The following is a 17,257-nucleotide window of genomic DNA, read 5'->3' as shown; positions in this document are numbered from 1 at the left end:
AAAAAAATATCACTACAAGGAGGAGGACAATGCTGGCATTAGACCAATAGGGGAGCGGGGGCTGCTGTTCAGTGACAACACGTCAGGCACTCCGCAGGTTCACCGACCACTTCTCCACGTAACCACGCTGCGGGCTCATACGCTGGGGAGGAAAATAAAACAGCAAAAAAAGTTACACAATCATTTGCAACCTATGAACATAGCTTTATATCTAGTGTTAAGCGAACTTGTGTTTTAAGATCGGCGTCTAAAGTTCGGGTTATCGAAGAATTGCGTTATGGATTCTAAATTCCGTTATGGTCCATGGTAGCGGAATCCATAACGCGATTCTTGGACAACCCGAACTTTAGACAGAACACAAGTTTGCTCAACATTATTTATATCCCATTCTGCAAAACATACAGTCCCATGTAAATACCATCTCTCCCTCCCTTCAGCCCCCCTAACATACAGTCCCATGTAAATAACATCACTCCCTCCCTTCAGCCCCCCTAACATACAGTCCCATGTAAATAACATCACTCCCTCCCTTCAGCCCCCCTAACATACAGTCCCATGTAAATAACATCTCTCCCTCCCTTCAGCCCCCCTAACATACAGTCCCATGTAAATAACATCACTCCCTCCCTTCAGCCCCCCTAACATACAGTCCCATGTAAATAACATCACTCCCTCCCTTCAGCCCCCCTAACATACAGTCCCATGTAAACATCATCCCCCTCCTTTCAGCCTCTCCAACATACAGTCCCATGTAAATTACATCACTCCCTCCCTTCAGCCCCCTCCAAAAAAAACAGTCCAACTGAAACAAAAAAAATTCAAGACAGAACACTTACCTAAGGGGCATGTTTCCGCACCACATACAGTCCCATATAAACAGCATTACTAGTCCCATGTAAATCACTGCCTCCAAAAAATAAACAGTCCCACTGAAAAAAATAATCCAAGACAGAACAAAACCTAAGGGTACGTTTCCGCACCACTCGTCTCCGACTCACATGGCCTCGTCACATGACCGAAACCTCTCAGAAGCCCATACATTCTAGGCATAGGCTGATGTTTCCTGTACCCTGGAGGCTCCGCCTCTTCCTGTGACATTATACCTATCAGGAATAACTCCTCTCCAGTCAGGACCACTGCCGTGTTTACATGTGAGGAACGTGTGACCCTCGGACACTTGCCAGTCACTGGCCGAAGCCGGGAGGAGTCCGGGGCTGGCGGATCTGAAGGTCTGTCTGCATGTGATAGACGTGTGTGTAAATGCATGGGACATTGGGACCCCTCTATACTTTGGGGTGTGATGGACAGACCCTGAGTCTTTATTGTGTGGGGATTGGGTACATGTCTGCAATGTTTGGGAAGGAGCAATACATAGGTGATATGGGTGGTTAGCATAGCACTATCTGTTACTTATAAGGCGGTATGTGGGTGTACAGGGAGAAGGTGCAGGTGGGGTATGAGGGCGTGCGGGACACGTGGGGTATGAGGGCGTGCGGGACAGGTGGGGTATGAGGGCGTGCGGGACAGGTGGGGTATGAGGGCGTGCGGGACAGGTGGGGTATGAGGGCGTGCGGGACAGGTGGGGTATGAGGGCGTGCGGGACACGTGGGGTATGAGGGCGTGCGGGACAGGTGTGGTATGAGGGCGTGCGCGACAGGTGGGGTATGAGGGCGTGCGGGACAGGTGGGGTATGAGGGCGTGCGGGACAGGTGGGGTATGAGGGCGTGCGGGACAGGTGGGGTATGAGGGCGTGCGGGACAGGTGGGGTATGAGGGCGTGCGGGACAGGTGGGGTATGAGGGCGTGCGGGACAGGTGGGGTATGAGGGCGTGCGGGACAGGTGGGGTATGAGGGCGTGCGGGACAGGTGGGGTATGAGGGCGTGCGGGACAGGTGGGGTATGAGGGCGTGCGGGACAGGTGGGGTATGAGGGCGTGCGGGACAGGTGGGGTATGAGGGCGTGCGGGACAGGTGGGGTATGAGGGCGTGCGGGACAGGTGGGGTATGAGGGCGTGCGGGACAGGTGGGGTATGAGGGCGTGCGGGGCAGGGAGGTAGGACAAGTGGGGTATATGAGTTTACTAGAAAGTGGAACATGTGGTGAGGGGGGACATGCTGTATCGTGGGGGATGCACTGTGAGTAGATGTGTTGGGAGGTAAGACGCCGGAAGCAGAACATACCCCGCATGTCCTGCCGTATATGGAGAGGTGAATGATTGCGGGGTACATAGCCATAGGACGGATGGGGTAAATGGTTGTGCAGGGAGAATGGACACATGCAGTAACAGATGGCAGGTGAATATCACTGTCTGGCCTCTCCTTTGGTGCCTTTCCTGGCATCCTTGGTGGCATCTTGTCCTCATGTTTTGCTCAGAGACTTGTATTTTCTACAGACAGGATGGAGGTTCACCGGCAGGAGATCTATAGCAAGGGACAAGAAGATGCAGTTATCATGCAGACCAATGCGACTCCAGATGAGGCAGACCTGGCATTCAGGGTTTACAAGATGCTGGATGGGAATGAAGCCTTCAGTAACATGTCTGAATTCCACGTGATGCCCATACAAGGAGAAGACGGCACAATCGTCAGCGTACAAGTCTCTGGCATCCAGCGAGGAGATGACAGCGAGAGCGGCACCCTGCACACACAGGTGTTTGACATACATGAATTAGGGGACATTTTGCACCTACCGGGTGAACCTTCACAACAGGAGAGAGAGGAGCTCTGCATGGATGCTCCTGATGACCAGCCTGTGAGCCCTGCACAATGTCAGGTAGGTGGAGTCCAGAGGTAGATTATACAGCAAGTTGCTGCGCCAAATTCACTTTTTTCTTGTGCTGTTTTGGTGTCACTTGGAGTCTTGCCTCTCTGTGGAGAGATCCTGTACTTGTGTAGTCACTCACCATTGGGATGAATTGGAGTTACAAAAAAACGTCTCAAATGTGGATGACTAAAAAGACCCTTTAAACCTGTATAATGTAACAGTGTTTTTCAATCTCTTGCAGGACGTGTCCCAGGAGACTGATACCCCAGAGACAGCAAGAGCAGAACCCGAAGAAAGAGCAGAGCCAGAACAGTCCACTGCAGAACAGCCTGTAGCCACAGAGAACACTGGTACGGGTTTATTGTATACTCGGAATTGGCTCTTGTAGGTTTGTGTTGCTTTTATGTATTTGTCTAAGGGCTCATGCACACAAACATATGTATTTTGCGATCCGCAAAAAATACGGATGACATCCGTGTGCATTCCGTATTTTGCGGAATGGAACAGCTGGCCCTTCATAGAAAAGTACTATCCTTGTCCGTAATGCGGACATTAATAGGACGTGTACAGAAACGGAATGCACACAGAGTAACTTCCGTTTTTTTTTGGGGACCCATTGAAGTGAATGGTTCCGCATACGGTCCGCAAAAAACCCCGGAACGGACACGTAAAGAAAATACGTTTGTGTGCATGAGCCCTAAGTCACGATTGATGGTATCCTCATGCCTGCTCTCCATTCAAGACCAGAACAAGTGACGTTAATAGGGTTTCCCTAAAATTACCTTTATCCCATCTCATTGGTGAGGGCATAAACACTAAAACCCAATGATCCTAAGAGCAGGTATTACCTATCCCATAATACTGGTGGAGGCATAGCCGTGGCTGTATATATGGGCTGTTCGTATTGAAGTGAATAGTAGCAGCACTGCAGTAACCAGCTCCGTCCAGTACACTGTGGTTGGGGTCCCAGGTGTCGGACCCCTGCCAATCAGATATTAGGCCATCAACGCCAAAATGGGCTTCAATCTCAAAGGGGTATTCCCAATTCAAGATATGCCTCATAGATCTGGATCCCACAGTTGTCTCCAAAGAGGGATCACTGAAACGGCAGACAGCACTATTGTTTCCATAACTCCTATAGAAAGGAATGGGAGTTATGTCACCTGCATAGTATGAGCTTTGCTGTTTCCATAGTCCCGTCCACCTCTCCTTTTGCAGGTGGGGGCCAGGGTACCAGAGGTGGTGCCCATATCTATCAGACATATATGGCATATCCTTTGAGAAATACCCCTTTAAGGGGTTAAATGTGTCCCACTTCTTATGGTCTACCGTGTGTTCCAGTGACGAAGACGCTGTACAGCTGTGGTCAGTGTAAGTTCAGCTCCTGTAACCTGGCCGCGCTGAGGCGACACATGCGGAGACATTCGGACAAACACAAATGCAAGTTATGTGAGAAAACGTTCGCTTCTGCGACAGAACTGCGGCTTCATGTCAATTTCCACCTGGGTAAGTAAAGCAGAGTTGACTGCTTCTTTCTGTTTAGTGATTGGATTAATTTTTTTGTAAGCAAGATTAAACTTTTTTTTTTCTTATTTATTTTATTTTTTACAAAAAAAATTCACACATTTTTGGCGCCTTTTTTCTTCAGTATAGAAAAAGTTATGGGGAAAAAGGCTTTGAGAGAAAAAAAAAAAGTACTGCAACTGAACAAAAACACAAAAAAACTGTAGTATGTTTCATCATTTTGTATTTACTTTATAACTTCTGACTAGTGGAGATTTTTTTTTTATATTTTTTTTGTGGCAAAAAGAAAAAAAAGACTAAGAAAACACTTTTTCCATCTCCTAAACCCCCCACTCAGAAGCTGAGCGGGCATTATAGCCAGAAGGGGGTGCAGGCTATTTTCCACAGCAGACGCTGTGACTGGAAGCAACTCTCACAGACTTTTAACCCCTCAGAAGCCATAGTCAACGGAGACCATGGCATCTAGGAGGTCATTTATGCCACGCATACGTGACCATGTCCAGGTCAGAAGAAAACGAGCAGGGGACTGGAAGATTGACAAGCAGGAGCCAGCGTGTAGGGCTGGCGCCTTGGGGAGGAAGTAAGTATGAATCTTTCAATAGGTGATACAAGCAACAGAGCATATGTAAAAGGTGCCTAATTACCGGTAAACTCCTTCAAGGAAAATCTTTAAGGTAACAGAGCTGTAAGTAAGCAATGCGGCTCCTTCAGGATTGGTGGCGGTCTGTGAGGTTGGACCCCCAACAATGAATAAATGATTATACCCTAATAATAGGTTACCACTTTATCAGATTGGAATACCCCTTCACCACCTGTTATTTTAATTTCCTTAAAGGGGTTGTCTCACTTCAGCCTTTATCATGTAGAGAAAGTCAATACAAGGTACTTACTAATGTGTTATCCATATTGCTTCCTTTGCTGGCTGGATTCATTCTTCTATCACCTTATACACTGCTTGTTTCCATAGTTATGACCGCCCTGCAATCCATCAGTGGTGGCCGTGCTTGCACACTATAGGAAAAAGCGCCGGCCGAGACCATGGGAGTGAGCATAGACCGGCACTTTTTCCTATAGTGTGCAAGCATGGCCACCGCTGCTGGATTGCAGGGTGGTCGTAACCATGTAAATGAGACGTGTATAATGTGATGGAAAAATAAATCCAGCCAGCAAAGGAGGCAAAATGGATAACAGCAATACATTAGTAAATGGCTTGTAATAACTTTGTCTACATGACAAATGCCACTTGCCTTCAGCAAGTGGCATTTGTCATGTAGACAAAGTTATTACAAGCCATTTACTAATGTATTGCTGTTATCCATTTTGCCTCCTTTGCTGGCTGGATTTATTTTTCCATCACATTAGACAACCCCTTAAATTTTTTTGTATAAGTTGAAAATGAACTTTTTTTGCCTTGGTATTTATTATTACTGTATATTAGGATTCTTTCAGCAGGCCCAGTGTAACGTTGCTCTTTAAAATACAAAATTTGTATTTCAGGGATCAAACCTCATAAGTGCAGCGAGTGTGACATGGCGTATGGGACGGCTGCAGATCTTCTGAGACACACCAGATCTGTGCATAGTCTTGAGAAGCCTTACCAGTGCTGCTACTGTGATTATGCCAGTGCAGAGGTATGTGCGGTATGACAGTGTGCCCATTTTATCTAGTTATTGTCAGTATATTCTGCAGCAGCTTATTCGGTTTGTAATTACACCTGTTGCTTCCAATGAGCCTGTATACGTTTTTCACATAGTCAGAATTTCAAAGGGAGCAAATAAGAAATCAGAATTGACAAACGTTCTAGCCCTTCAATTTTCTGTCTCCGTTAGGATATGGCCACACTTGGCAGAAGAATTTCTGCTGTGGATTTTGCTTTACTTCTTCACCCAATCCATTACTGAGGTTGAAATCTGCACATAAAATATACAGCGTTGGAGATTTAAAGTTCAGCACACAGGTCAATTTATGCTGCAGATTTTCTCACAGATAGATGAGTTCTTAAAATCTCTACTGTTTTGTTGCTACAGTAAAATGCTGCGGGTTTGCCACTCACAAATCTGTAGCGTATCTGGTGCATGTGAACAAACCCTAAAGGGAGCCATTTCCTCTCAAGCACCAAAGACTAAGGCCTCTTTCAGACGGGCGTTGCGGGAAAAGGTGCTGGAACACCCACGATTTTTCCGCGCGAATGCAAAACATTGTAATGCGTTTTGCACGCGCGTGAGAAAAATCGTGCATGTTTGGTACCCAAACCCGAACTTCTTGACAGAAGTTCGGGCTTGGGATCGGTGTTCTGTAGATTGTATTATTTTCCCTTATAACATGGTTATAAGGGAAAATAATAGCATTCTGAATACAGAATGCAAAGTAAAACGGCGCTGGAGGGGTTAAAAAATAAATAAAAAATATTTAACTCACCTTAGTCCACTTGATCGCGGCCCGGCATCTACTTCTGTCTCCTTTGTTGAATAGGACCTGTGGTGAGCATTAAATACAGTTACAGGACCTTTGATGACGTCACTCCGGTCATCACATGATCCATCACCATGGTAAAAGATCATGTGACGTACCATCTGATGACCGGAGTGACGTCATCAAAGGTCCTGTAACTGTATTTAATGCTCACCACAGGTCCTATTCAACAAAGGAGACACAAGGAGATGCCGGGCTACGCGATCAAGTGGATTAAGGTGAGTTAAATTTTTATTTATTTTTTTTAACCCCTCCAGCCCTATTTTACTTTGCATTCTGTATTCAGAATGCTATTATTTTCCCTTATAACCATGTTATAAGGGAAAATAATAATGATCGGGTCTCCATCCCGATCGTCTCCTAGCAACCGTGCGTGAAAATCGCACCGCATCCGAACTTGCTTGCGGATGCTTGCGATTTTCACGCAACCCCATTCACTTCTATGGGGCCTGCGTTGCGTGAAAAACGCAGAATATAGAGCATGCTGCGATTTTCACGCAACGCATAAGTGATGCGTGAAAATCACCGCTCATCTGAACAGCCCCATAGAAATGAATGGGTCGGTATTCAGTGCGGGTGCAATGCGTTCACCTCACGCATCGCATCCGCGCGGAATACTCGCCCGTGTGAAAGGGGCCTAACAGTTATGGAGCCAGTTGTAACCTTTTGACTTTTATTTGAAGTGTGGTGGTAAACTGGGGAACCCGGAGGAAGCTTCTGCCATGGAGAGCATGCAGACTGTGCATTTGTTGGCTAGATTATAATCCCAGCGTTATGTCAAGATGTTGTCCTGTAGGCGAATATTTCTGCACTCTAGAAAGGTTCCAGGTTCTCTTTTATTAATGAAAGTTGATGCTGATGTCTTTTCAGGTGAGTAGGATGAAAATTCACATTCGTTCACACACCGGGGAGCGCCCGTTCACCTGCACTGAGTGTTCTTTTGCCTCAACTGATGCCTTCAAACTGAGGAGACATATAAGGACGCACACAGGTCAGCTATCAATATTAAATTTGAATATAATACTGCAGCAAACCTATCTTCAGAGTACAACATAGGCACTGCTGCCGCACACACAAGCTGCTTGTATTGTGTGTAATAACCCTTGCTTTGTAAAGTTTTGTAGAAACCCTCAGGTGAAGACAGCGGTGACTCTCATCTCACCAACTAGATGCATTCTGATTCCTTATTGATTCATTGTTGTTCCAACGTGCAGAACAGGAGGTAGGGTACATAGCAGACTGCCTATGGCCTCGTGTCCTCCTGGGGGATGCATGCTCCCATAAATCTCCCACAATACATCAGTGGCAACAATATAACACAATTATAATATGATCATATAGAGATGTAAAATGGATACAAAAAGACAAACAAATAACATAACAATATACTATTATAATAAACGTAGAGGTTTGCAGGAATTGGGACAGATCATTGCGGTTATTCAGACCAACCAGGCTAAGTGGTCCGTTTTTATGATCCGATTTGATTCACGCCTTATTACGTTTTTGTGTCTATCTTTAGCATTGGATGGTGAGAAGACACGTTATAAGCCTGCAACCCCTGCCAATCTGATATTGATAACCTATCCTGAGGACAGGTCATCAATATAAAATCCTGGAAAACCCCTTTTAAATAGATGTATATTAGAAAATTGTTCAACATCCTATTCTTCTATACATAAATAACTAATCCTTAAAACCAGAATGCTGCTTTTAAGCGCATAGTCTAAATAGTGTAGACTCTACCTTGTTTTGGGTTCAAAGCCTCATTTAACCCCTTAAGGACCCATGACGTAGCTGTACGTCATGGGTCCGATCCCTAAACATGGCGCGTGCAGCGGGCGCCTTAGCCGCAGGATTTCTGCTATTTTAAATAGCAGAGACCCGCGGCATATGTATTCGATCAGCCATAAGGCTGATCGCATACATCTTACCTTTCAGATGCCGTGGTCAAATGTGACCACGGCATCTGCGCAGACCGGAACCAGAAGTCGCACGCTTCCGGTCCGGTAACAGCGTTCCCCGGCTGAGATCGGGGGACCTGTTACCTTGAGCTAATTGACTGAAGCCTCAAGCAGGATTCAGAGACAATTAGATGTATATATCAATACAGGCCACTAGGTGGCAGGCTTGTATTGATATAGTGCAAATTAAGTCTTCAATGATGGCTATTTAGCCATCACTGAATACTATGGGCAATCGAATGATTACCAGTTATTGTCACCCAAGGTGACTTTAAAAAAAAAAATCAACGTTTTTACAAATATATATAAAAAACAAAACAAAGTTCAAATCACCCCCCTTTTCTTAAAATAAAAATACTTAACCAATAAAAAAAATAAACATCATGGGCATCGCCGCGTGCGAAAATGCCCATACTATTAAAATATAACAATAGTAATGGTATACGGCAAATGGCGTAGCGGGGGGAAAAAATGAAAACTGCCAATTTGCCATTTTTTTGTCACCTCAACTACCCAATCATTTTTTAATAAAAAGTGATCAAAAAGTCACACACTTAAAATCACTGAAAAGAACAGATCGTCCCGTAAAAAATGCACAGCCCCGTACACATAGCTACAAAAAAGTTATAGGGGTCAGAATATGGTAATGAAAAATAAATAAAATTTTCCTCAAAGGTGTTTTTTTTTTTTTTTTTTTTGTATTAAAACGCAAGAAAAATTATACAAGTGACCTGGAGAATGAAGATAACAGGTCAATTTTACCCATGTGAATGGAAAAATAAAAAATTTAGGACTATGGGAAGGCGGGGAGTGCAAAACGAAAACGCAAAAATGGAAAATCCCAGGGTCCTTAAGGGGTTCATTTGCATAAAAATGTCAGTCGCACAAAGGAACAATTTTTCTGCATGGGGATTTTATTAAGTGAATGAAGAAAATCCGGTCAGGAAAAATAAAATAAAATTGACATGCTGCGGATTTTAAAATCCGTACCGCAGGTCAAAATCCACATTGAGAATTTTAAATTATCATAGAAATACAATGTACATGACCTACGGTGCGGATTTTCCAAACGCAAATCCGCACGAATCCTGATCGTGTGCATTTAGCCTAAGTTGCGGACTTCAATATTAATTTTTCCTACCTGATATAAACGTGTGGATTTTTTTATTTTTATTATTATACAGGTGAGAAACCGTACTCGTGTAACATCTGTCAGGCCAAGTTCACACAGAGAAACAGTATGAAGATGCACATTCTCAGGAAACATACAGAAAACTTACCCAAAGAACGCTGTCCTATCTGCAGTGCCGCCCTGTTTGGGAAACATGACATACGTAAGTACTGTCACTCGCTTATCTGACAGCAAAATACAAGCGACACAATAAATGAAGCACAGTTCTGGATAAGCTCCGCTCCAAACTGATAAACAGGAACAATAGCACAACAGCTTATGTCCTTAACCCTTCACCACAGCTGCCGTACATGGAAAAAGCTCCCGAGGCCTGAACAGTTCCCCGCATGGCAATTCAGGTCTTGGTTGTTGTGAAAGACCTGGTCTGTCTGAAGAAAGCAGGGCTTTCATAGCTGCAAATCTGCAATGAATTGCAATAGCAATTCATTGTATTGTAGAACAATCTAATGATTGCTTATTATAGTTATCTAGGGTGACTTTTAAAGCAATATAATTTAAATCATCACCCCTTCCCCAGAATTATAGAAAACTAAACAATAAAAGAAACCATCATAGACCATTGTATTAAAATACAAAAATGGGTATCCCATACAGTGAACAACATAACAGAAAAAATAAAATGCTGATTCACCATTTTTTTTTCTTCGCTTCACCTTCCACAAAAAAATTGAACAACAGGTGTTCAAAAAGTCATACACACTCCAAAATTGTATCAATAAAAACACAGATCGCCCTGCAAAAAATGAGCCCTCATGCAGTTCCTTAGACATAACTACAAAAAAGTTATGGGGGAATATGGCAATAAAGAGTTGTTGTTTTTTTTAAGTATTAAAACACAAGAAAAACTATATAAATGTGTTATTGTTGTATTCGTGCTGACCCAGAGAATGAAAATAACAGGTTAGTTTTACCGTATAGGGAACAACATAAAAACAAAACCCATAAAACTGTGGCGGAATTGTTTTTTTATTTTTCCGGTTCCTTTCCCACTCCATTGTATGCAATATTTCCAATAATGTGATAGAAAAATGAATTCAGCCAGCAAAGGAAGAACATATGGTTAACAACAATACATTAGTAAGTGGCTTGTAGTAACTTTCTCCACATGATAAATGCCACTTGCTGAAGTGAGACAACCCCTTTAAGGGAACATAACATTACTTATCTTCTTTTAGCACGTATGCTGGGAAACCTCCCAATGTACACACCAAACGTATCCATAGGCTTCCATTGCCAGATAGAGGCCAAAAGAGTTTTCTTCTAGTTTCCATCTCTCTGGTATGTCAGTATACCGGGGGAAAAAAAAGTATGGTATTGTACACTATTCCATCCTAAAATGTGTATGTTAAACATATACTTTTGAGTCATCCATCTCAGCCCTTCCTGACGTGCGCCGTATGTTCCTGCTGTGCCATATATGTACACTGTTCTGATCGAGTGGACACAGGGCAGATGCCAGGCCACTGCTGTAACAGCCAGCGTCAGTGAAAACTCCAATGTTGGCGATTTATCCCCCTAGAAGGGGCAGTTAATGCTGACTACCACATCAAAGCAGTTTATAGAGGGGGCTCCCCACAATACAAACACTACAAAGGCCTCTATGCCTGTCAGCAATGGAAGACTATGAGGACCAGCTCCAGGATGGGTCTCATAGGAGAACTAGCAATGTAATACTGACAGTTACAATGCAGTAATATACAGCATTTATTGTAATGCATTGTAAAAGCAGTCGGACCCTCAAAAGCTGAAGTCTCATAGTGGGACTAAAAAGTAAAAAAAAATTGTAAAAGTGTTTTATCAAAATAAAAGTTTCAAGTGAAAAAAAAACTTTTCCCCTCATCAAACCATTTACTATTGTAAAAATAGACATATTGGGTATTGCCACATCCATAATGTCCAGCTGTATAAAATAGGTAAACTCCATAAAAAATAAAAAAACTTATGCCAGAACTACCGTTTTGTGATCACATTGCCTCCCAAAAAAGAGATCACAAACTCTTATGTACCCCAACAATTGGCTTCCCAAAAATGGCGACACAAAAACATGTTTGTTCAAAAATGCTTTAATTGTGCAAAAGTATCAAAACTATATAAAACTGGTATCTCTGTAATCTTACTGCCTAGCAGAATAAAGTTGTCATTTTTCTATCACGGTGTATGCCACAATAACAAAAACCCAGAGAGAAATGGCTGAATTGCTGCCTTTTCTTTATCCTGCTTCGCAAAAAAAAAAAAAAAAAGTGATCAAAAACTTGTATATACCCCCAAAATAGTGCCAATGGTAATGGAAGCTTCTCCAGCAAAATATATGCCTTCACTCAGCTTATCAGAAAATGGTTGTACTGGTACCCCAGAGGCTGTTTGAAAGCAAACAGGCCCCATGCCAGTGCTCCAGACCAAAAAAAATGACCAGGAGCCATTGGCTCCTAAACGAAAAAATTTAGGAGCCAAATTACATTTTTTAGTCGCCAAATTTAAAATGCATATAATTTTTTTTAAAAAAGGACTTTGAGTAGATGAGACGCAGGTGCACTACATATAGGAGAAAACAGCACCACATACCTCTCACATCCAGGGACATTTTCTGGGGGACAAGGTGACTAAAAATGGCGAATTGCGTGGTTTAGAGTTTTTTTTTTTTTTCTGTTACGGCCTTTACCGAGCGGAAATATTTTAATAGCTCACACTTTTTGGGACGTGGCGATATGTAATATGTTTATTCTTTATTGTTTGTAAATTTTATATGTAAAACTGGGCAGGGGGCCATTTAAACTTTTAGTATATTGGTGTTTTTTGTTTTTTTTTACTTTTTGTTTAATAACCATTTCTTCCCTTAGGGACTAGAACCTGGATCTTTTCTTCCCTTGTCCTATTCACCCTGATAGAGCTGTATCAGGGTGAATAGGACCTCACACTCTCCCTGCTGCCCTGGGCTTTGTGCACACAGCAGCAGGGAGCTGAACATGGCAGCCAGGGCTTCAGTAGCGTCCTGGCTGCCATGGTAACGATCTGAGCCCCAGCAGTGTATTCTGCCACTGCCACCAATGAAGGGGATGGGACCCTGTGGCCACCATATAACAATGAGGGGGGGGGACAACGACAACTTGTGGCTAGTGATAATGGTGGGGGGGGGAGGCTTTGGGGGGGGCGCATTGCACCACCAATTAATGTTTAAAGAGGACCTTTCGTGGGTCCAAAGAATAGGAACTTAGTAGCAGGCTGCATAGAGCGGCGCCCAGGGATCTAAGTGCACTTACTATTATTCCTGGGCGCCGCTCCGTTCACCCGCTGTGGCCCCCGGTATTTTCAGCATTCAGAGCAAGGAGGAGGAGACGCCAGTGTCTCTCCTTCTCCCTGACAGCAGCGCTGTCCAATCACAGCTCAGAGCCAGGGAGGTTTTTTTTCTCCCTGGCTCTGAGCTCTGCGCTGTGATTGGACAGCGCTGCTGTCAGGGAGAAGTACAGACACTGGCGTCTCCTCCTCCTTCCTCTGAATGCTGAAAATACCGGGGGCCACAGCGGGTGAACGGAGCGGCGCCCAGGAATAATAGTAAGTGCACTTAGATCCCTGGGCGCCGCTCATATTCTTTGGACCCACGAAAGGTCCTACAATTGTCTGCAGCGGTATCACAGACCCAGCACCCGGCCTCAATAACAGGGCATGCGATCTGGGGCACCTGAGGGGTTAATGGCTGCGGATCACATGCCCTGTTATTGAGGCCGGGTGCCGGGTCTGTGATACCGCTGCAGACACTTATGTACATTCATTGGTGGCGCAGTGGCGACAGCTCCTCCCCTCCTCCTCCCTGCTATCTCCCCATTGGTGGCGCAGTGGCGACAGCTCCTCCCTGCTATCTCCCCATTGGTGGTAGTGGCGGCCGCGTCACAGTGGAGAGGGAGGGACTCCTTCCTTCTCCACTGTGCCGTGTGCTAGTGAAGAGAACGTAGGCTGTGCATGATCGCGGCGGTACAGTTGCAAATGGCGACAAGACTAAAAAGTCTTGTCGCCATCTGCAAATTTTAAGGCGCATTGGCGACCGTTTTGGTCGCCATCTGGAGCCCTGCATGCCTGTAAACAAATTCGTCAAAATCTATGCTGGAAAAGTAAAAAATTGGTCTTTTACTAAATGGAGTTTTTTCAAATGGCAATTTTCACTTTGCACCCAACTCTGCATATTAAAGAAGTTGTCTGGGCTTTTACTATTGATGACCTATCTGGTGTCGGAGCCCCGCCGATTTAATATTGATGACCTATCCTGAGGATAGGTCATCAATAGTAAAAGCCTGGACAAACCTCTTAATTTTTGCAGAATACCTTTTGGCATTAAAATGCTTACTCCACCCCTTAAAGGGGTTGTCTCATCTCAGAGGTGGTGGGGACTGTGTCTCATCTCACATTAGTAACAGTGAGATGAGACCACTTTAATACCTTGAGGGGCAGGTATTCAAAAATGAAGTAACTTCTCGGGGGTTCCATTTAGTATTTCACCCGAGAGCCTGTACACTTGTCAGCACAAGCCATGTAAATCACCATACTGGGCCTCAAAATGCACATGGTGTTTTTTTTTTGTTTTTGTTTTTTTACTCCTGATCACTCTAAGGCCTCATGCACACGACCGTGCTGTTTTTTGCTGGTCCGCAAACCGCGTATCCGCAAAAAACGGAAGACGCCCGTGTTGCCTTCCGCAATTTGTGGAACGGAACGGGCGCCGGCAATATAAATGCCTTTTCTTGTCCGCAAAGAATATTTTTTTAGCGGGGCCGCGGAACGGAGCCACGGATGCGAACAGCACACGGAGTGCTATCCGCATCTTTTGCGGCCCCATTGAATTGAATGGGTCCGCATCCGAGCCGCCAAAACAGCGGCTCGGATGCGGACCCAAACAACGGTCGTGTGCATGAGGCCTTACACTTTCAGGCAAAAGAATAAGGCTACATGTAGGGTGTTTCTAAAACCAAAAAACACAGCTTAGGCTACTTTCACACCTGCGTTAGGTGCGGATACGTCTGGTATTCGCACAGACGGATCCGCACCTATAATGCAAACGATTGTATCCATTCAGAACAGATCCGTTTGCATTATGAAGAACAAAGTCAAAACGGATCCGTCCTGACTTACATTGAAAGTCAATGGGGGACGGATCCGTTTTCAATTGCACCATATTGTGTCAGTGAAGACGGATCCGCTCCCATTGACTTACATTGTAAGTCAGGACGGATCAGTTTGGCTCCGCATCACCAGGTGGACACCAAAACACTGCAAGCTGCGTTTTGGTGTACGCATCCAGAGCGGAATGGAGGCGGAACGGAGCCAAACTGATGCATTCTAAGCGGATCCTTATCCATTCAGAATGCATTGGGGCAAAACTGATCCGTTTTGAACCGTTTGTGAGAACCCTGAAACGGATCTCACAAACGGAATTCAAAACGCCAGTGTGAAAGTAGACTTAAGGGCTCATTCACACGGTCATTGTTTGTTTGCAGTCCCCAATGCACGTGTGGCTGCCGCGACGGATCCAGACCCATTTAACTTGAATGGGTCCGTGATCCGACCGCACTGCAAGAAAAAATTGAACATGTTCTATTTTTTTGCGGTGCTGAGACACGGAGTGAAACTGCGCGGAAGCACTCCGTTCCGCACTGACCTTCCAGATTGCTGACCCATTCAAGTGAATGGGTCTGCATCCATGATGCAGGGTGCACGTGGCCGGTGCCCGCATATTGCGTACCCGCTGTTTGCGGGCCGCAATACTGGCACGGCTAGGCAACGGAGGGCTCACATTTGCACACACTGAGCTCAACATATTTGTTAGGCCTCCTGCACAAGAACGTATTTTTTTGCGGTCCGCAAAAACGGGTCCCGTTTTCCCGTGATCCGTAACCGTTTTTTCGTCCGTGGGTCTTCCTTGATTTTTGGAGGATCCACGGACATGATAAAAAAAGTCTTTTTGGTGTCCGCCTGGCCGTGCGGAGCCAAACGGATCCGTCCTGAATTACAATGCAAGTCAATGGGGACGGATCCGTTTGACGTTGACACAATATGGTGCCATTTCAAACGGATCCGTCCCCATTGACTTTCAATGTAAAGTCTGGAGTCCCTTTTATACCATCGGATCGGAGTTTTCTCCAATCCGATGGTATATTTTAACTTGAAGCGTCCCCATCACCATGGGAACGCCTCTATGTTAGAATATACTGTCGGATATGAGTTAGATCGTGAAACCTCATTTCCGACAGTATATTCTAACACAGAGGCGTTCCCATGGTGATGGCACCGTTTTGCAGCCGCATCCGAGATCCGTGTTTCCTGGCCGTGAAAAAAATATGACCTGTCCTATTTTTTTCACGGCCAACGGTTCACGGACTCATTCAAGTCAATGGGTCCGTGAAAGAACACGGATGCACACAAGATTGGCATCCGTGTCCGTGATCCGTGGCCGTAGGTTAGTTTTTATACAGACGGATCCGAAGATCCGTCTGTATAAAAGCTTTTTCATGGTGATGGGGACACTTCTAGTTAAAATACACTACAAACTGTGTACAAGACTGCCCCCTGCTGCCTGGCAGCCCTGATCTCTTACAGGCCGTGATCAGCACAATTAACCCCTTCAGGTGCCGCACCTGAAGGGGTTAATTGTGCTGATCACGGCCCCCTGTAAGAGATCGGGTGCTGCCAGGCAGCAGGGGGCAGTCTTGTACACAGTTTGTAGTGTATTTTAACTAGAAGTGTCCCCATCACCATGAAAAAGCTTTTATACAGACGGATCTTCGGATCCGTCTGTATAAAAACTAACCTACGGCCACGGATCACGGACACGGATGCCAATCTTGTGTGCATCCGTGTTCTTTCACGGACCCATTGACTTGAATGAGTCCGTGAACCGTTGGCCGTGAAAAAAATAGGACAGGTCATATTTTTTTCACGGCCAGGAAACACGGATCTCGGATGCGGCTGCAAAACGGTGCATTTTCCGTTTTTTCCACGGACCCATTGAAAGTCAATGGGTCCCTGAAAAAAAACGGAAAACGGCACAACGGCCACGGGTGCACACAACGGTCGTGTGCAGGAGGCCTTACTGAAATGGCATATCTGTGGAAAAATTTAAACTTTCACTTTGCACCATCGGCAGTGCAATGATGTTTGCAAAACACCAGTGGGGTCAAAATGTTCACCACACCCCTTGATACATTCTGTGAGGGGTGTGGTTTCTAAAATGGGGTTTTATAAAAAAATGTATTTTATTTTTTATACTTCACTGCAGAGCTTCTTATGACCACTTAGGTGGTATTGTCAAAATTTGGGGTGCTTTTTCTCCTATTACCACTTGTGAAAATGAAACCTTTG

General features: G+C 44.8%; 1 protein-coding gene across 3 annotated transcripts in view; it reads left to right on the top strand.

The window, feature by feature from the left end:
- The first annotated feature begins 1,083 nt into the window (after nt 1-1,083).
- Nucleotides 1,084-17,257, top strand: part of LOC121003848 (oocyte zinc finger protein XlCOF28-like) — a 51,074-nt gene continuing 34,900 nt past the window's right edge. The window contains exons 1-7 of one of the 3 annotated variants that reach the window (XM_040435778.1): nt 1,084-1,229; nt 2,391-2,770; nt 3,003-3,111; nt 4,103-4,267; nt 5,783-5,916; nt 7,628-7,748; nt 9,906-10,055. In XM_040435778.1, the coding sequence (XP_040291712.1) occupies nt 2,396-2,770; nt 3,003-3,111; nt 4,103-4,267; nt 5,783-5,916; nt 7,628-7,748; nt 9,906-10,055 (1,054 nt within the window). In that variant the 5' untranslated portion in view covers nt 1,084-1,229; nt 2,391-2,395. Of the gene's footprint in view, nt 1,230-2,133; nt 2,293-2,371; nt 2,771-3,002; nt 3,112-4,102; nt 4,268-5,782; nt 5,917-7,627; nt 7,749-9,905; nt 10,056-17,257 lie in introns of those variants that run through there. The other 2 variants (XM_040435777.1, XM_040435776.1) reach the window with 2 other exon arrangements.

This window comes from Bufo bufo, chromosome 6 (assembly GCF_905171765.1).
Source record: "Bufo bufo chromosome 6, aBufBuf1.1, whole genome shotgun sequence".
Lineage (NCBI taxonomy): Eukaryota > Metazoa > Chordata > Amphibia > Anura > Bufonidae > Bufo > Bufo bufo.
Note: the sequence above shows the minus strand (reverse complement) of the source record. Positions and strands in the feature narration are given on the sequence as shown.